Genomic DNA, 15,451 nt, shown 5'->3' with positions numbered 1-15,451 from the left:
ATATATTTCTGGGGTTAAGTTTCTCATTAATAAAATGGGAGTAACTCTTAGTTTGCTAGGGGTTTAAGAATTGAATAAAAATATTTTTGAAATGGAAAGTAGCAAAACTATCAATAAACATTACTGCATATACATTTCTGCATGAGTCTCATCCTTGCAATAGAACTTCCTACCTGCATTGAACGTTAGAAAGATCAGAGAGGAAGGGAGGATTGCTTGTCTTTTAGTAGATCATAATATCCTAGTCTTCCCAATCTTATACCAAAACAAAAAGAATAAGCCAATCACTGTTATAATGAGTAAATCAGTTGCCATAGAATCAACTACAACTCGTGGCTACTTAACGCATAGCAGATTAGAATTGTACTCCACCAGGCTGTCAATAGATGATTACCAAAAAAAAAAAAAAAAAATCACCAAGTCTTTCTTCTCAGGCATCTGTGGGTAAACTCAAACCTCTGATCTTTGTATTAGCAGCTGAATGTATTAGCTCTCTGAAGCACCCAGGAACATGGCGGTTCAGTGGTAGAATTCTTGCCTTCCATGTGAAAGCCGTGGGTTAGATTCCCAGCCAGTGCACCTCATGCACAGCCACCACGCATCTGTCAGTGGAGGTTTCTCTGTGTTCCTATAAAGTTGAATAGGCTTCAATAGAGTTTCCAGACTTAGATGGACTAGGAAGAAAAGCCTGCCAATGTACTTCCAAAAATAAGCCAATGGATATTCTATGGATCACAATGGTCAATCCCCCCAACTGTTTGTGGGGATGGTGCAGGACAGGGCAGCATTTTGTTCTGTTGCACATGGGAGCATCTTGAGTTGAGGGTTGACTTAACAGCAGATAACAATAACAAAAGACAATTATAATTAGTATTTTTGCTTCTGTTTATTTAATATCAGCCCATCACTCTTTATGCAGCACCTCTATCATAACATTATCAAGTTTTAGGGCTCTTTCTTCTAGTTTATTTGTATAAAGCCTAACTCTGATCAATGTCTATATGTATCTATAACCTACTGTTAAAGAAAAGATTAAAGGGAAAAAAATGGACAATTCCTTACCCAATTCCAAGGAAAATTATTGTTCTATGTTTCATTAGAAACAAAACACCATTTTCCTTTAAGTGTCCCTTATGTGAGGAAAGTGGAGGTTAGCTATATTTTTTGGCCTTCTCTTCTTCCTCAGGGTTCCATGTTCTTAAAACGCTCACCAAGAAAATATGGAAATTGAGAGTGATGCACCAACTTTACATGACTCCAGAGTTAAAGGCATGGGCACCTGAAGTTCACTGGCCATTTCTCAGCAGCTAGGCAATAAAAAAAATGTTGAAGATGTTAAAGTTAAATTATAAATATTTTCTTTGGAAAATAATAATTTCTCATGTTTATTTAAATTGAGTATCCTGATGTACCAATAGTTCTGTAGGTTCAATATTGCTTTATCTTGTTAAGGATCTCTTATGTGCCAAGCTTTATCTCCCCCAGACTGTGAACTCCTAGGAACTTGGACTCTTACTCAGCTCTGAATGCATGACGTTTAGCATAAACATTTAGAACTAAAACTAAACCAAAAAGGTAGCATAAAGAGGGAGTGATTAATTCTGTTCACTTTGGTTGGATATGTGTGGATTGTTAGATAAGATATGTTTAAGAAAGTTACATAAAGGCAGAGTTTTAAAAGATTAGGGGATTCCAGAAGACAAGCATTCCAGACAACAGATACAGTATGTACAAAAGCAAAGAACAGTAAAGGTGCCTGGTTCTATGGAAGTGTTAGGTGGCTGAGAGTGAAGCCTGAATGTCAAGAGATGAACATGGAGAAGGAGACAAAAACCAGATCAAAGGCTTTCCACACTTTGATAAAGAGTTTGAACTAGGTCCTAACAATAGTGTGAAACCAAAGAAAGATTTCAGAAACTCATAGAAATACTAGATTTGTTTGCTATGGCATTACTCTCCAGCAGGTTGACTAGAGGGTAAGGTGAATCAACAACCATGGATACTAATCCATTGGCCATCCATGGAGACCAGCCTATAAAAGTAAAGAACAGGAAGGACAGGGTGAAGCTGGATCTGGAGGGGCAAACCAAGATCACCCACTGGAGTGTCTGCTCTACATGCGTTCAATCCACTGTTATGGAGGAGGTTTATTGCCAGATGGTTGGAATTGTACTTCTTATGTGCAGAAAAGAGACTCTCTAGATAAAGAGATTAGAAAGTGGTTCTGACCATAAAAGTTACAGAGATCACTATGGAGTCGATAGAGTAACAAGAGGAGAGTCCTGGGGAACATAAGCATTTGAGCGGTCAATAAAAGAACACTATTCAGTTAGAACTACTACATGTCTGTCAGTTGGTTGTACCATGCTGGCTGTGTGTTTCATGATGCTGGAAACTGTGCTACTTACTAGTATTCCAAATACCAGCAGGGTCACCCATGGTGGATAAGGGTCAGCAGAACTTCCAGACTACGACAGGCTAGGAAGAAAGGCCTGGTGATCTACTTTCAAAAATTAGTCAGTGAAAATCCTATTGATCACAAGAGAATATTATCCAATATTCTGGAAGATGAGCCCCCTAGGTTGGAAGACATTCAAATACAACATAATACAATGATGGAGTCAAACATACCATGATCATGAAGATAGTCCAAGACTATCCTTCTGTTATAGAAAAGATCACCATGAGTCTGAGCCAACTTGACAGCTAACAGATTAAGTTACAAAGGATAATAGCTGGCAGAAATTTTGTTGAGTACTAATGTCAGGAAGGTTGGGCAATCCTACTTCCGTAGTGATACTGCCTCGGAAACCCAAGGAGGGGTCGCTATGAGTCGGGGCCGACTCGATGGCACATAACAACAACAACAACAATGTCAGGGTGTGAGAGTTAAAGCCCAGGTGCACCCTCTAACAGTCCCAGGCTTTAGGACACTTGAAGTATATGGTGGCAAAATGGAAAATAGTGGTTATAAGGTTTTTCTGTTTTAGGTTCCTTGGCTTGTGCAAATGGTCAAGTGCTCAGCTACCCAGAGGCACCTTGGAAGACAGGCCCGGCAATCTGCTTCTGAAAGGTTGCAGCCTTAAAAACCCTATTTTGTTGTTGTTATTTGCCATCGAGTCGGCCCCGACTCATAGCGACCCCTCCTTGGGTTTCCGAGGCAGTATCACTACAGAAGTAGGAATGCCCAACCTTCCTTCCGAGGAGTGGCTGGTGGGTTTGAACCACCAGCCTTCTGGTTAGCAGTCAAGTGCCTTAGGCACTATGCTACCAGAGCTCCTTAAACCCTATAGAGCAGTTCTATTCTGCATACATGGGGTTGCCATGAGTTGGAATCAACTCAATGACAACTGACAACAACAAGGCTTTTCTTTTAACAAAGTCCACAGTATAAGTATCTAACTTCTTTTCAAAAAGATATTTCCAAAGAAATCAATATTATAATCTTCATTCTGTTTCCTAAGTTTAACTTACAAAATTTGTTTGAAAATTTAATTTTTATCAATGTTTTCTTTTCTATCCTGTTATTAGATCACCTTCGTAAAGAGAAAAGTGAAGACATTTCACTCTCATGTCAACTAGACAACAATTTTATTCTACCAAATCAAGACTTCTCAGTCACTTGGTCCAGAAGGAAAAGTGGAACTTCCTCGGTTTTGGCTTACTTTTTCAGCTCCTCACAAAACACAATTATCAGTGAATCCCGATTCTCATGGAAAAAAGAGCTGGTAAACCAGAGTGACTTCTCTTCAACTTTGACAAATCTTGATCCTTCAGACAGTGGAGAATATGTATGCAATATTAGTTCAAGAAAATATACTTTATTCATGGTACACACACTGGATGTAGGTAAGTTGTAGGTTTAGAACATGAATTTTGGCTTTAGCAGTAGCAGACCTTTGTAAATATCAAACATGGGCATTAGGTTGGCATTTAAAAAATACCTTAGATTAGTGTGAATCAAAATGTGATTTACAGGGACACTTCTGGACAAGATGGTAGAAATAACTCCCTCCTTCAACCACATAAAAGCACAGTATTGAAAAAGAAATTACTCCCAGAGAACTTCCCTCTCAGGATTTCAGGGCTTCAGACATAAAGGGGAAAATCTATAAGGTTTGATGCCTTTGTGGGGTAAACATCTTCAATATTTGGTCACCACTATGCCCAATACATGTCTTAGGTACTGGGGTTTGGGAGTTGAGGCTGTAGGCACAGTTATTGTTATTTGCCACTGAGTTGATTATGACTCATGGTGACCCCATGTGTGCAGAATAGAACTGCTTCATAAGGTTTTTCAGGCTGTGACTTTTCAGAAGCAGCTCACCAACCCTATCTTCTAAGACACCTCTGGCTGGGTATCAAGCCCCAAGTCTTTTGGCTAGTATTTGAGTGCTTAACCACTTGCTCCACCCAGGGACTCTTTTAGGCTCTGTAGTAAGTTAAAAATGCTGGGAAAACATGACACTGACTATGAATCTAGAGGAAATAGTCACCATAGAATATTTAAAGCCCTGAGTATATGCCTGATTCAGCTCTATTTTAATAGAGTCTCTACTGGTAATCAATTGCCAAAATTCATTACTTAAAATATTTCTAGTCCACTAACTATAGATTTATGACATGTGTACTCATAAAGTCAACTATCTAGAAAGTTAGGTGGCTGATTGGACTCCTAATTTGAAGCTACCAAGTTCACATCATGGGAGACCATGGTAGCTACCCCAAAAGTAAAGATATTCAAGTCAGTGGAGCATATAATGTTTTAGAAACATTCCTATAAGTCTAGTTGTAAAAAATTAGGAAGAATAACAAATTTGGAGGTTTGTTGATCCTTTATACTGTGATTTGGAGTTAAAAGCACAGAGTTATCCTTAGATCATGTGGTCCTGAAATAGATAGAAACTTCAAGATACCCATCAGTAACACTGTCTTTGCAGAGCTGCCACTTTGAGAGTAAAGAACTAAAAATTGGAGATGCATTTGACACTTCTATCTTTTTTCCTAAATAAAAGTGTCATATCCATGTAACATACAGTTGAGCCAGTTTTCCATTGTTACCAACATTGCCTCATTTTGCATTCATTTTGTAGTGTGGAAAAATAACCAGGAAGAAATGGTCTAAATACCCTATATGGTCCATCTTCTAACCAGAGATATAATTTTCAATTCACATAAAGCACAAGTATCAGGACCATTCCATCTCTGACAAAGAAAAGTAGCCATTTAACATCTCTCATTCACAAGTAAGCCCTGGCCTGTTGAGAAGGGTCTGCTCATACCCACCATCAGGAAGAGGCCTGTAGCAGGCCTGTAGCCACCCCAGCAAAGTACAGCACCAGGCAAATGTCCTGCTACCTTAGACTTCATCCTTTCAGGACACTTGTGATTTTCTGCTCTGAATTACACGTTTCTACTTGCTGCCTTGCCCAAGATAGCCTACAATCTTTGAAGAGGAGATCCAGATGTGGATGCTTTAGAGTTCTAGGATCTAGATCTGTTCAATAAAGATCATGCTGATTTGCTCCTTCCATCACCTCTAATTTTGCTGCTGAATTGATTTGTGACCTTGGGCAGATCCTCTTACAAATAGGAGAAGTAAAGGTCACAGATACCATGTGTAGGAGCTATACTTTGCAAAGATTTTTTCAGGAGGAAAAAAAAAGCATGTGAAATCTCTTAAGAAAGTCACCTTAGTATTGTTACTTAATCTCTTCTTTGCATGCACATCCAATTTAAGAATAACACAAATATATACAAATTAATGTTTTATTACTTGTAAAGCAGTACTTACTTTATTATGAGTATGTTAATAAAAATTGACACCTTTATACAAATAGAGATAACTCTAACCCCAACACATTTCCCTCCCTGAATGGACCTTTGTACTCTAAAGCTTGCTTCCAACTATTCCATGGCATAGAGATCACAAGACCAATAGGATTTTGACTCTTGTTAACATGAGATCTCTCCAAGTTTCTGCTTTTGGGGTTCTCCTTTACTTTACAATTATGATCATTCTATCCCCAACTCACATGCTGTAGAAAGTTCATGCTCCTCCAACTATCTACCATCCTGGTGGTCACCCATTACCTCAGCTCCTTCCATCACCTCTAATCACTTAGTGGTTCCTCCAGGACACTGTTTTTTCCAAGCTAGGTGTAAGCTGTGCCTCCTTTTGCCCTCCATAGAGAATGCTGGGCTGAAATAATTTGTAGTAGTAATTATTCCTTGGTAAATTTCCTTATTACAATACAAAATACAGAAAGTTAAAAATGCATTGCCTCAAGTTTTCAGACTCTTTTTTCTCCTGCCTCTTTTCCATGAATCCCAAATTGGTTAACATTATGTTGCCTGCAAGTTTCCCATAGTAGAGACATTGAGACTGGCAACTATTTATGTTCTTATCAAACTCTCCCATCTAAACTGTGCTCTTGACCTTACCTTTAAGGGCCCTTTTCATTATGCAAAGTGTTTTCACTAATAAATTCTGTCCCCCATTTGGAATGCAAAAATAATTAGTTTTAAAAATAATACACATACTCCACACACTCACCCACACTTATGCTTTTCTTTTTTAGTAATTATTTTTTCCAGCTCACAGATATTTTTGTTTGTTTGTTTTATTTAGTATCAAGTCAAGGAATTCAAAGAATAGATTCCCGAGTTATCCATGTTCTGATTTTGCTTCTGGCGGTTGTTATGGTTTTTACAGTGGCTTTCATGGCTTTCATGGCTTTGAAGATGCCACGACATCACCTACCCTTGATGAGAAGATGCTACAAGACCTCAGGTAATGTCTCATGGAGAATTTGCATTCTGTCGCTGAGTGCAAGAATATTAAAGGTGAACAAAGAAAAGAGAAACCAATTGACAGACATACAGAAGATAATCCTGGAGCCCTGAGCTTTGAAAGGAAGTATATAGAAGTGGATTAGGCACCAGCTAGAGGAAAAACCTGAACAAAAACAGGACCTAAGAATAGACTCTGTTTGCCAAGGATGCCAGGGACATATAGGAGGCTGACAACAGGAAAGAAAATAGGTGGTGAGTGTATTAGTGCTGCCAACTAGTGAATAGAGGAGCACAGCACAGTAACCTGCTTATGTAGGTAACAAACAAACAAACAAACAAACAAACAAACAAAAAAATAGTGGGTAAATCACTTCAACATATAATCACCAATTAAATATAAACTCAAAAATGTCACAATGCCTTGGAGATGACAGAGGATCACAGTCCACACAAAGAAGCAAGATAAAGTAGGAGAAACAAGGGACCAAGATACAGAAACCAAAACACATCCCTGAGGAAGATGCAGAATTGGAACTCCCTCATAAAGAATTCAAAAGAATTATATTTAGGTATCTTCAACGAATTAGAAGCAGATCAAGGAAATCACCGACAAAATTGAGGAAAACACAGAGAAAACCCTACAACAGTTTTGAAAGACAATACAAGAACAAAATGACAAAATAGATGAAAAATTAGAAATAATACAAAATCTACACACAGAAATCCAGAAGATTAATACTGAATTTTCAGAATAGATAAGACATTAAATGGGCAAAGGAGTAGAATTAAATGAATGGAAGACAGAATTAGTGAGATTGAAGACAAATATGTGAATACTTCTTTGGAAAAGGATCAATCAGAAAAAAAAGATTAAAACAAACTGAAGATAGCCTAGGGTTCATGTGAGAAAACATCAAAAGGAATTATGTACATGTAATCAGAATTCCAGAACAGGTAGAGCCAAATAAGACCACAGAGAAAATTGTGGAAGATTTGTTGGAAGAGAATTTTCCTGGTATGATGAAAGATGAGAATATATCTATTCAGGAAGTACAACAAACCCCAAACAGGATAGACCCCAAAAGAAAATCACCAAGACAAATCATCATCAAACTCACCAAAACCAAAGACAAAGAAAGAATATGAAAGTAGCACAGGAAAAATGAAAAGTTATCCACAAGAGGCAACCAATAAAACTAAGCTCATATTTCTCAGCAGAAACCATGAAGGTGAAATGACAATGGGATGGTATATATAAAACCCTGAAAGAGAAAAATTTCCAACCAAGAATTATGTACCCAGCAAAACTGTCCCTCAAATATGATGGTGAAATTAGGACATTTCCAGATAAGCAGAAATTAAGGGAATTTGTTAAAACCAGACCAACCTTAAAAGGGACATTAAAGGGAACCCTTTGGACAGAGAAGCAACAACAGCAAACAACAACTGACCATTAACACACATGATGACATAACCCAGAAACCAACCCAGGTATGGGAGTATCCAAAGTAAATAAGCCTACAAGATTGTAAACAGGGAACCAGAGACATCAATTGACAAATGAGGACAACTACAAACCAAAAAGAGAGGGAAAAAAACCCTGTATTTATACAACTTCTAGTAGTAGGGAAGTCAAGACAACTACAAGATAGAATGGACTGTTCTAAGCTTGGGAAGAAAACTATGAATCACAGGATAACCTCAAAGGAAAATGGTGAACCTTCACATCAAAATAAAAAAGAGGACCAGCACAAATATTTAGGAAGTACTAAAACAATAGCAACAAAGGAAGTGATAACATGATTCATAAACAAAATGAGCTCAGCATAGAGAATTATATGGAACAAAGAAATCGACACCATGAAAAAGCACATAACAAAAATGACAGCAACAAATTCATATTTGCTGATAATTACATACCTGGCAAGGGAGTTATCTCTAAGATTTGTAGAAAGCTCCAACACCTCAACAGCAAAAGAATTAACAACCCAATTGAAAAATGGGCAGAAGACATGAATAGACACTTCATGAAGGAGGATATTTGGGTGGCCAACTAATACATGAAGTGATGCTCATCATCATTGGCCATCAGAGAGATGCAAATCAAAACAACAATGAGATACTATCTCACCCCAGCACTGATGGCAAGGTTCAATGAGACAGAAAATAACAAATGCTGGCAGGGATGTGGAGAGATTGGGACTCTGATACACTGCTGGTGGGACTGTGAAGGGATACAACCATTGTAGAAAGCACTATAGTGATTCCTTAGAAAGCTGGAATTGGAGATACCACTTGACCCAGCATCCCATTATGAGGTATATGTCCTAGGAGGTGAGAGCCAGGATAGGAGCAGATTATGTGCACACCTATGTTCATTGCAGCACTATTTACAATAGTAAAAAGATGGAAACAACCTACATGCCCATTGACAGAAGAATGGATGACCAAACTATGGTACATACACACAATGGAATGCAATGTAGCACTAAAGAATAATGTAGAGTCTGCAAAACACCACATAATATGGGTGAACTTGGAGGACATTATGCTGAGTGAAATATGTCAATCACAGGACAAATATAGTATTAGTTTGTTGCTGTGAAGGGTCAAGGAAAGGTTTATATATGGAGGGAAATTTCTTTGTTGGTTGCCAGGAGTGGGAGGAGAGGGGAGGGAACACTGCAAAAAAAAAAAAAAAAACATCGACCCATGTCACTTTAGTTTTGTATATTTCACTGCACATAAATTATATTTCAATAAAATGCATTAAAAAATAATATAAAGGTGATATGGAAATACACAGTGAAACCGTTGCTGGGCATGAGAAGGACTGGAAATATTCTGGAGAGTGATTCACAAAACTTATCAAAAATCTTTTAAAATGCTTCTATATTTCCAACTAACTGTTCTACTTACTGTAGGAACTTATTCTGAGAAAATAATCAGAGGCACACCAAGCCTATATGCAAGCTCATTTACTGCAGCACGCTGCCATCTTTCCCAGTTTTCCTGATTAAATTAATTGAAAATTGCATGTGATTTTTTTTTTCACTAAAAAGGAGAAAAGAAAATTTTGATTTTAACATCTAAGCAGTACACGAATGATCTCAATCCTTCTGTATTAAAAAGTAGCTGAAATGAAAGAAGCTAAAATTTTTTTAAATGGTCACTTCTTGGATAATTGGTTTATGGATTTCCTCCTTACCCAAATACTTTCTTAAGTTCCCAGGCCTCCTTCTCACTACTTCCATCCTTATATTCTATTGTCTCTTGCTCTGCACTTAGTCTACTATTGGTGCTGCTTGAAGATGTGTTGTTCCTATGAGCCATTTTATTTTAATTCTTGTTAGTTAAAAAAAAAAAATTCTAAATTTTCTACAATGAATTATTACTTATAGTTATTTGAAATGATACATTAAGATGCTATGATCATAGGATTTCTTAACATACATTCCTTTTATCAATAGAATTGGAACTAGAAGCTGTTTGGCAAAACTTAACTCTAGTTAATCTCTATGTTTTACAGGAAGTTAATTCAAATGCTAAGTAGGCACGTATAACAGACTTCTGTATACTACCTAAGATTACCTGGTTAACTAGTGGCAGAGACAGGTTTAGTCCTGGGACACTGTTCCTTATTCCTTTCCTCTTCCCTATTCCACAGTCTCCTTTACTCTACTTGGCTTTGTTCTGAGTGTCCTAGGAAGCTAAGATAGCTCCCATCTTCCTTTCTTATGTTCCTCTCATTGAAATTTGCCTTTTGTCACCACTGATACGAGGGGATTTGGTATTATTAGAAACTATCATTAAAGAGAAGACTTTAAAGATGATAATGAAAGTTGCATCAATTCTAGCCCTACGATTGCTTGTACTAGTAGGCAGGCTAGTCCCCTTACTGGTTATCCTGTCCCTTCTTTGACTAGAAGTAGAAAGAGATGGATGGTAGGTCATAGTCATTCTTGTGATTTGATTAGTTTCAAATTATAAGAGAGAAGTCATTGCATTTTGCTCAAGAATGCTTGCTTAGTTTCTGTATTGAAAGAATGTATAAGTCAGGTCCCAACAGAGAACATATGGCACACTCAAAACTACACAAAGGGAACCACAAAAGTTAGTGAATTTTCTAAGAGCTAGCAATGCCTGATTCATTACCAAAACTAGACCTGAAGGGACAAAAAGGAGCAGTTCTCCAAACCTGAAAGGACAAAGTTATGATTAGCTGCCTTGTTAAGACTGATGGCCTTTAATTGAGTGACGCTGACAGCCAGGGTGATCTTATAGGGCAGGATCTGGGGGAATAACTACCTGTTATCACTTGTCCCTCCTTTTGATCTCCAACCCATCTAGCACTCAAATAGAACAGCCAGGCTGCTGATGGAATCTCTCCAGGTGAGCTCTCCATGGCAAAGAACCAGACAAAAACTAGTTCTGGACGACCAGAGAATATTGGCAAAAATTATGTTATGGTATTGTCCAGATTTAAAAAAAAAAAAAAAAAGATATTCTATGTTCTGTAGTTAAGTGGGCTGAAAATACAGGAAAAGGTGTTATAGTAAATGCCACAAAATCTTACCTACCTCCAGGTCACTGGTTGAAGGTTATATATGCTAATATATATATATATATATATATATATATAAAATATGTGTATTGTTTTAAAATTCTCTTTTCTATTACTTTGTTTTAAAAGGTCCTTGGCTTAGGATATGTACAAAGTGATCAAATTTTAGTAAGGCCCAGGAGGAAAACCTTCCTTGAGAAATAGTGTAGCACTGCTTATTCCTTAACCACTACTCTCAGTGCCTCCTTGGCCATTGCTTTTCCACTGTTAGCAGCTGGTAGGCACCAGGTCAACATTCTTAGAGAGCCAGGAATTGCTGATCTGGTTGAACTGTTTTGATCCCCCTTTGGAGCACCTGAACCAACCGTAAGAATTTCTTGTTATTTGCTTCTGATGACATATTTCTACATTGAATGCATTTGAATGCTGTTGGGAGAAAGACATGACTGGAAAAAAAAAAAAAAAAAACGCTACTATGAAGTCAATTCAGACTCATAGAGACCCTTTAGGACAGAGCCGAACTGGCTCATAGGGTTTCCGAAGCTGGAAATATTTATTGAAGCAGACTACTTCATCTTTCTCCTGTGAGCAGCTGGTAGGTTTGAACTGCCAACATTTGGTTAGCAGCCAAATGCTTTACCCACTGTGACACCAAAGTTCCTAAGAAAGACAAGAAAGAAGGAGTAATTAATGTGATTCTAATAACATAGTTTCGGCCATTTTGAATCAGAGAACGATATGATCTACTATGCCAGGAATGACAAATTGAAGAGGAATTGCGTGGCATTTGTCATCACAAAGGATGCTTCAAGATCTGTCCTGAAGTACAATGCTGTCAGTATAGAATAATATCCATATGCCTACAAGGAAAACCAGTTATCACTACTATTATTCAAATTTATACACCAATCACCAAAGCCAAAGATGAGGAAATTGAAGATTTTTACCAACTTCTGCAGTCTGAAATTAACATAATGTGCAATCAAGATGTGTTAGTTATCACTTGTGACTATAATGCAAAAGTTGGAAGCAAAGAAGAATCACCAGTAGTTGGAAAATTTGGGCTTGGTGACAGAAATAACACTGGAGATTGCATGATAGAATTTTGCAAGACCAATTTATTCATTGCAAATACCTTTTTTCAACAACACAAATGGTGGCTATACACGTGGACTCATCAGATGGAGTACACAGGAATCAGATTGACTATATCTGTGGCAAGAGGAGATAGAGAAGATCAATACCTTCAGCCAAAATAGCCAGGAGCTGATTGTGGGACAGACCATCAACTTCTCATATGCAAATTCAACTTGACATTGAAGACAATTAAAACAAGACCACGAGAGCTAAAATATGACCTTGAATATTGTTCTAGTTACCTAGTGCCACTCTGACAAGAATATGCCACAAATGGGATGACCTTAACAAAGAGTAGTTTATTCTCTCACAGTTTGGAGACTTTAAGTCCAAGTTCAAAGTGCCAGGCTCTAGGGGCTGGGTGAAAGCTCCTCAATCTTGGAGTCCAGCTCTGCCTCCTGCTTCTGGCCCACTGGAGCTGGAGGCATTTCTTCACTCAGACAGCTGCTGGCTGCTGAGGCTGACAAACCCAAGGTTGACAAGTAAAAAGGCACAGTCCAAATGTTACCAAACCACATGGCAGGCCATTAATTTAAGTCCATTGTAAGTCCCAAGGTCAGCAGAGCATGGTAGGCTGCTGAAGAATGACACAGCTACATGCAGGGTCCAAGTGTGCCATAAGCTAGAGACCATTCCCAAAGCTGCTTCTTATATATGGAAAACAGACCACATACCCACTACTCAGCTGCTTGTGGTAGATCCCACCATGGAGTTGATTACCAGTCTCCTCAAGGGGAATAACTATCACTGGCTGCCCAGCCACTCAAGTAGGCCCAGCCAAGTTGACACACAAACATAACCATCACAAATGTATTCCTCCTGAATTAGAGACCATCTAAAGAATAGATTTGATGCATTGAACACCAATGACTAAACACCAGAAAAATTGTGGGATGACATCAAGAACATCATCCATGAAGAAAGCAAGAAGTCATTCTAAAGATTAGAAAAGAAGAAAGACCAAAATGGGTGTCAGAAGAGACTCTGAAACTTGTCCTTGAATGGAGAGTAGCCACTGTAAATGGAAGAAATAACAAGATAAAAGAAGAACAGATTTCAAAGAGCAGTTCTAGCAGACAAAGCCAGTTACTATAATGAAATGTGCAAAGACCTGGGGCCTGAAAACCAAAAGGGAAGAACACACTCAGCATTTCTCAAGCTGAAACAACTGAAGTAAAATTTAAGCCTCAAGTTGCAGTATTGAAAGATTCTATGGGCAAAATATTGAATAATACAGGAAGCATCAAAAGAAGATGGAAGGAATACACAGATACACTGTACCAAAAAGAATTGGTCCATCTTTATCCATTTCAGGAGGTGGCATTTGTTCAAGAACCAATGGTACTGAAGAATGAAGTTGAAGCTGCACTAAAGGAATTGGTGAAGAACAAGACTCCAGGAATTGACAGAATACTCATTGAGATGTTTCAACAAATAGATGCCTCCACTGGAGGCACTCACTCGGTTATACCAAGAGATTTGGAAGACAGCTACTTGGCCAACTGACTGGAAAACATCCCTATTTATACCCATTCCAAGGAAAGGTGATCCCACAGAATGTGGAAATTATCAAACAATATCATTAATATTGCAAGCAAGTAAGATCTTACTGAAAATAATTCAAAAATGGTTGCAGCAGTATATTGACAGAGAACTTCCAGAGGTGCAAGCTGGATTCAGAAGAGGACATGGAACAAGGAATGTCATTGCTGATGTCAGATGGACCTTGGCTCAAAGCAAAGAATACCAGAAAGATGTTTACTTGTGTTTTATTGACTATGCAAAAGCATTCAATTGTGTGGATGATAACAAAATGTGGATAACATTGAGAAGAATGGGAATTCCAGAACACTTAACTGTACTCATGAGGAACCTGTACATAGACCAGGAAGCTGTCGTTCAAACAGAATAACGGGAAGCTGCATAGTTTAACATCAAGAAGGGAGCATGTCAGTCAGCATTGTATCCTTTCACCACACTTATTCAATCTATATGTTGAGCAAATAATCCAAGAAGCTGGATTATATGAAGAAGAACATGGCATCAAGATTGGAGGAAGAATCATTAAAAAGCTGTGATATGCTGATGACACAACTTTGCTTGTTGAAAGTGAGGATTACTTGAGGCACTTACTGATGAAGATTGAAGAATACAATCTGCAATGTGGATTACATCTCAATATAAAGAAAACAAAAATCCTCATAACTGGACCTATAAGCAGCATCACAATAAATGAAGAAAAGATTGAAGTCGTCAAAGACTTCACATTGCTTGGTTCTATAATTGACACCAATGGAAGCAGCAGTCAGGACATCAGATGACGTATAGCACTGGGCAAGTCAGCTACAAAGGACCTCTTTCAAGTGTTGAGGAGCAAAGATGTCTCCTTGAGGACTACGGTGAGCCTGACACAAGCCTTGATATTTTCAATCACCTCGTATGCATGTGAGAGCTGGACAATGAATACAGAAAACCAAAGAAGAATTGATGCTTTTGAGTTAGGGTGCTGGCAAAGAATGCTGAAAGTACCGTGGACTGCTAAAAGAACTAACAAATCTGTCCTGGAGGAAGTGGTGCTGGAATGCTCCTTGGAAGTGAGAATGGCCAAACTTTCTCTTACCCTTATCAGAAGGATCCATTCCCTGGAGAAGGAAGTTATGCTTGGTAAGGTGGAGGGTCGGCAAAAAAAGTGAAGGCCCTCAATGAAATGTATTGACACAGTGGCTGCAGTGATGGGCTTAAGTATAGCAAGGATCGTAGAGCTGGAGTGGGACAGGGTGGTGTTTGGTTCTGCTATGCATAGGGTCACTATGACTTGGAGACGACTTGGCAGCACCTGACAACAACAACAAGAAGTACATAATTATATTGAGATAGGAGAAAGGAGAAGTTGAGTGTTTGTAAAAGATATATTGTTTTTTACATTAGAGACAGTGGTGTTTTTTTTTTTTTTTT

General features: G+C 38.2%; 1 protein-coding gene across 1 annotated transcript in view; it reads left to right on the top strand.

Annotated features, from left to right (window-relative positions):
• Positions 1-15,451, top strand: part of HHLA2 (HERV-H LTR-associating 2) — a 25,952-nt gene that overhangs the window by 3,909 nt on the left and 6,592 nt on the right. Inside the window, exons 4-5 of the mRNA XM_007946584.1 lie at positions 3,532-3,849; positions 6,632-6,793. Of these exons, the coding sequence (XP_007944775.1) occupies positions 3,532-3,849; positions 6,632-6,793 (480 nt within the window). The remainder of the gene's footprint in view (positions 1-3,531; positions 3,850-6,631; positions 6,794-15,451) is intronic.

The sequence above is a fragment of the Orycteropus afer genome, unplaced genomic scaffold, assembly GCF_000298275.1.
Source record: "Orycteropus afer afer isolate SDZICR_OR568_19922 unplaced genomic scaffold, OryAfe1.0 scaffold00166, whole genome shotgun sequence".
Taxonomy (NCBI): Eukaryota; Metazoa; Chordata; class Mammalia; order Tubulidentata; family Orycteropodidae; genus Orycteropus; species Orycteropus afer.
The sequence above is the reverse complement of the archived record's forward strand: the minus strand, read 5'-3'. Positions and strand labels throughout refer to the sequence as shown.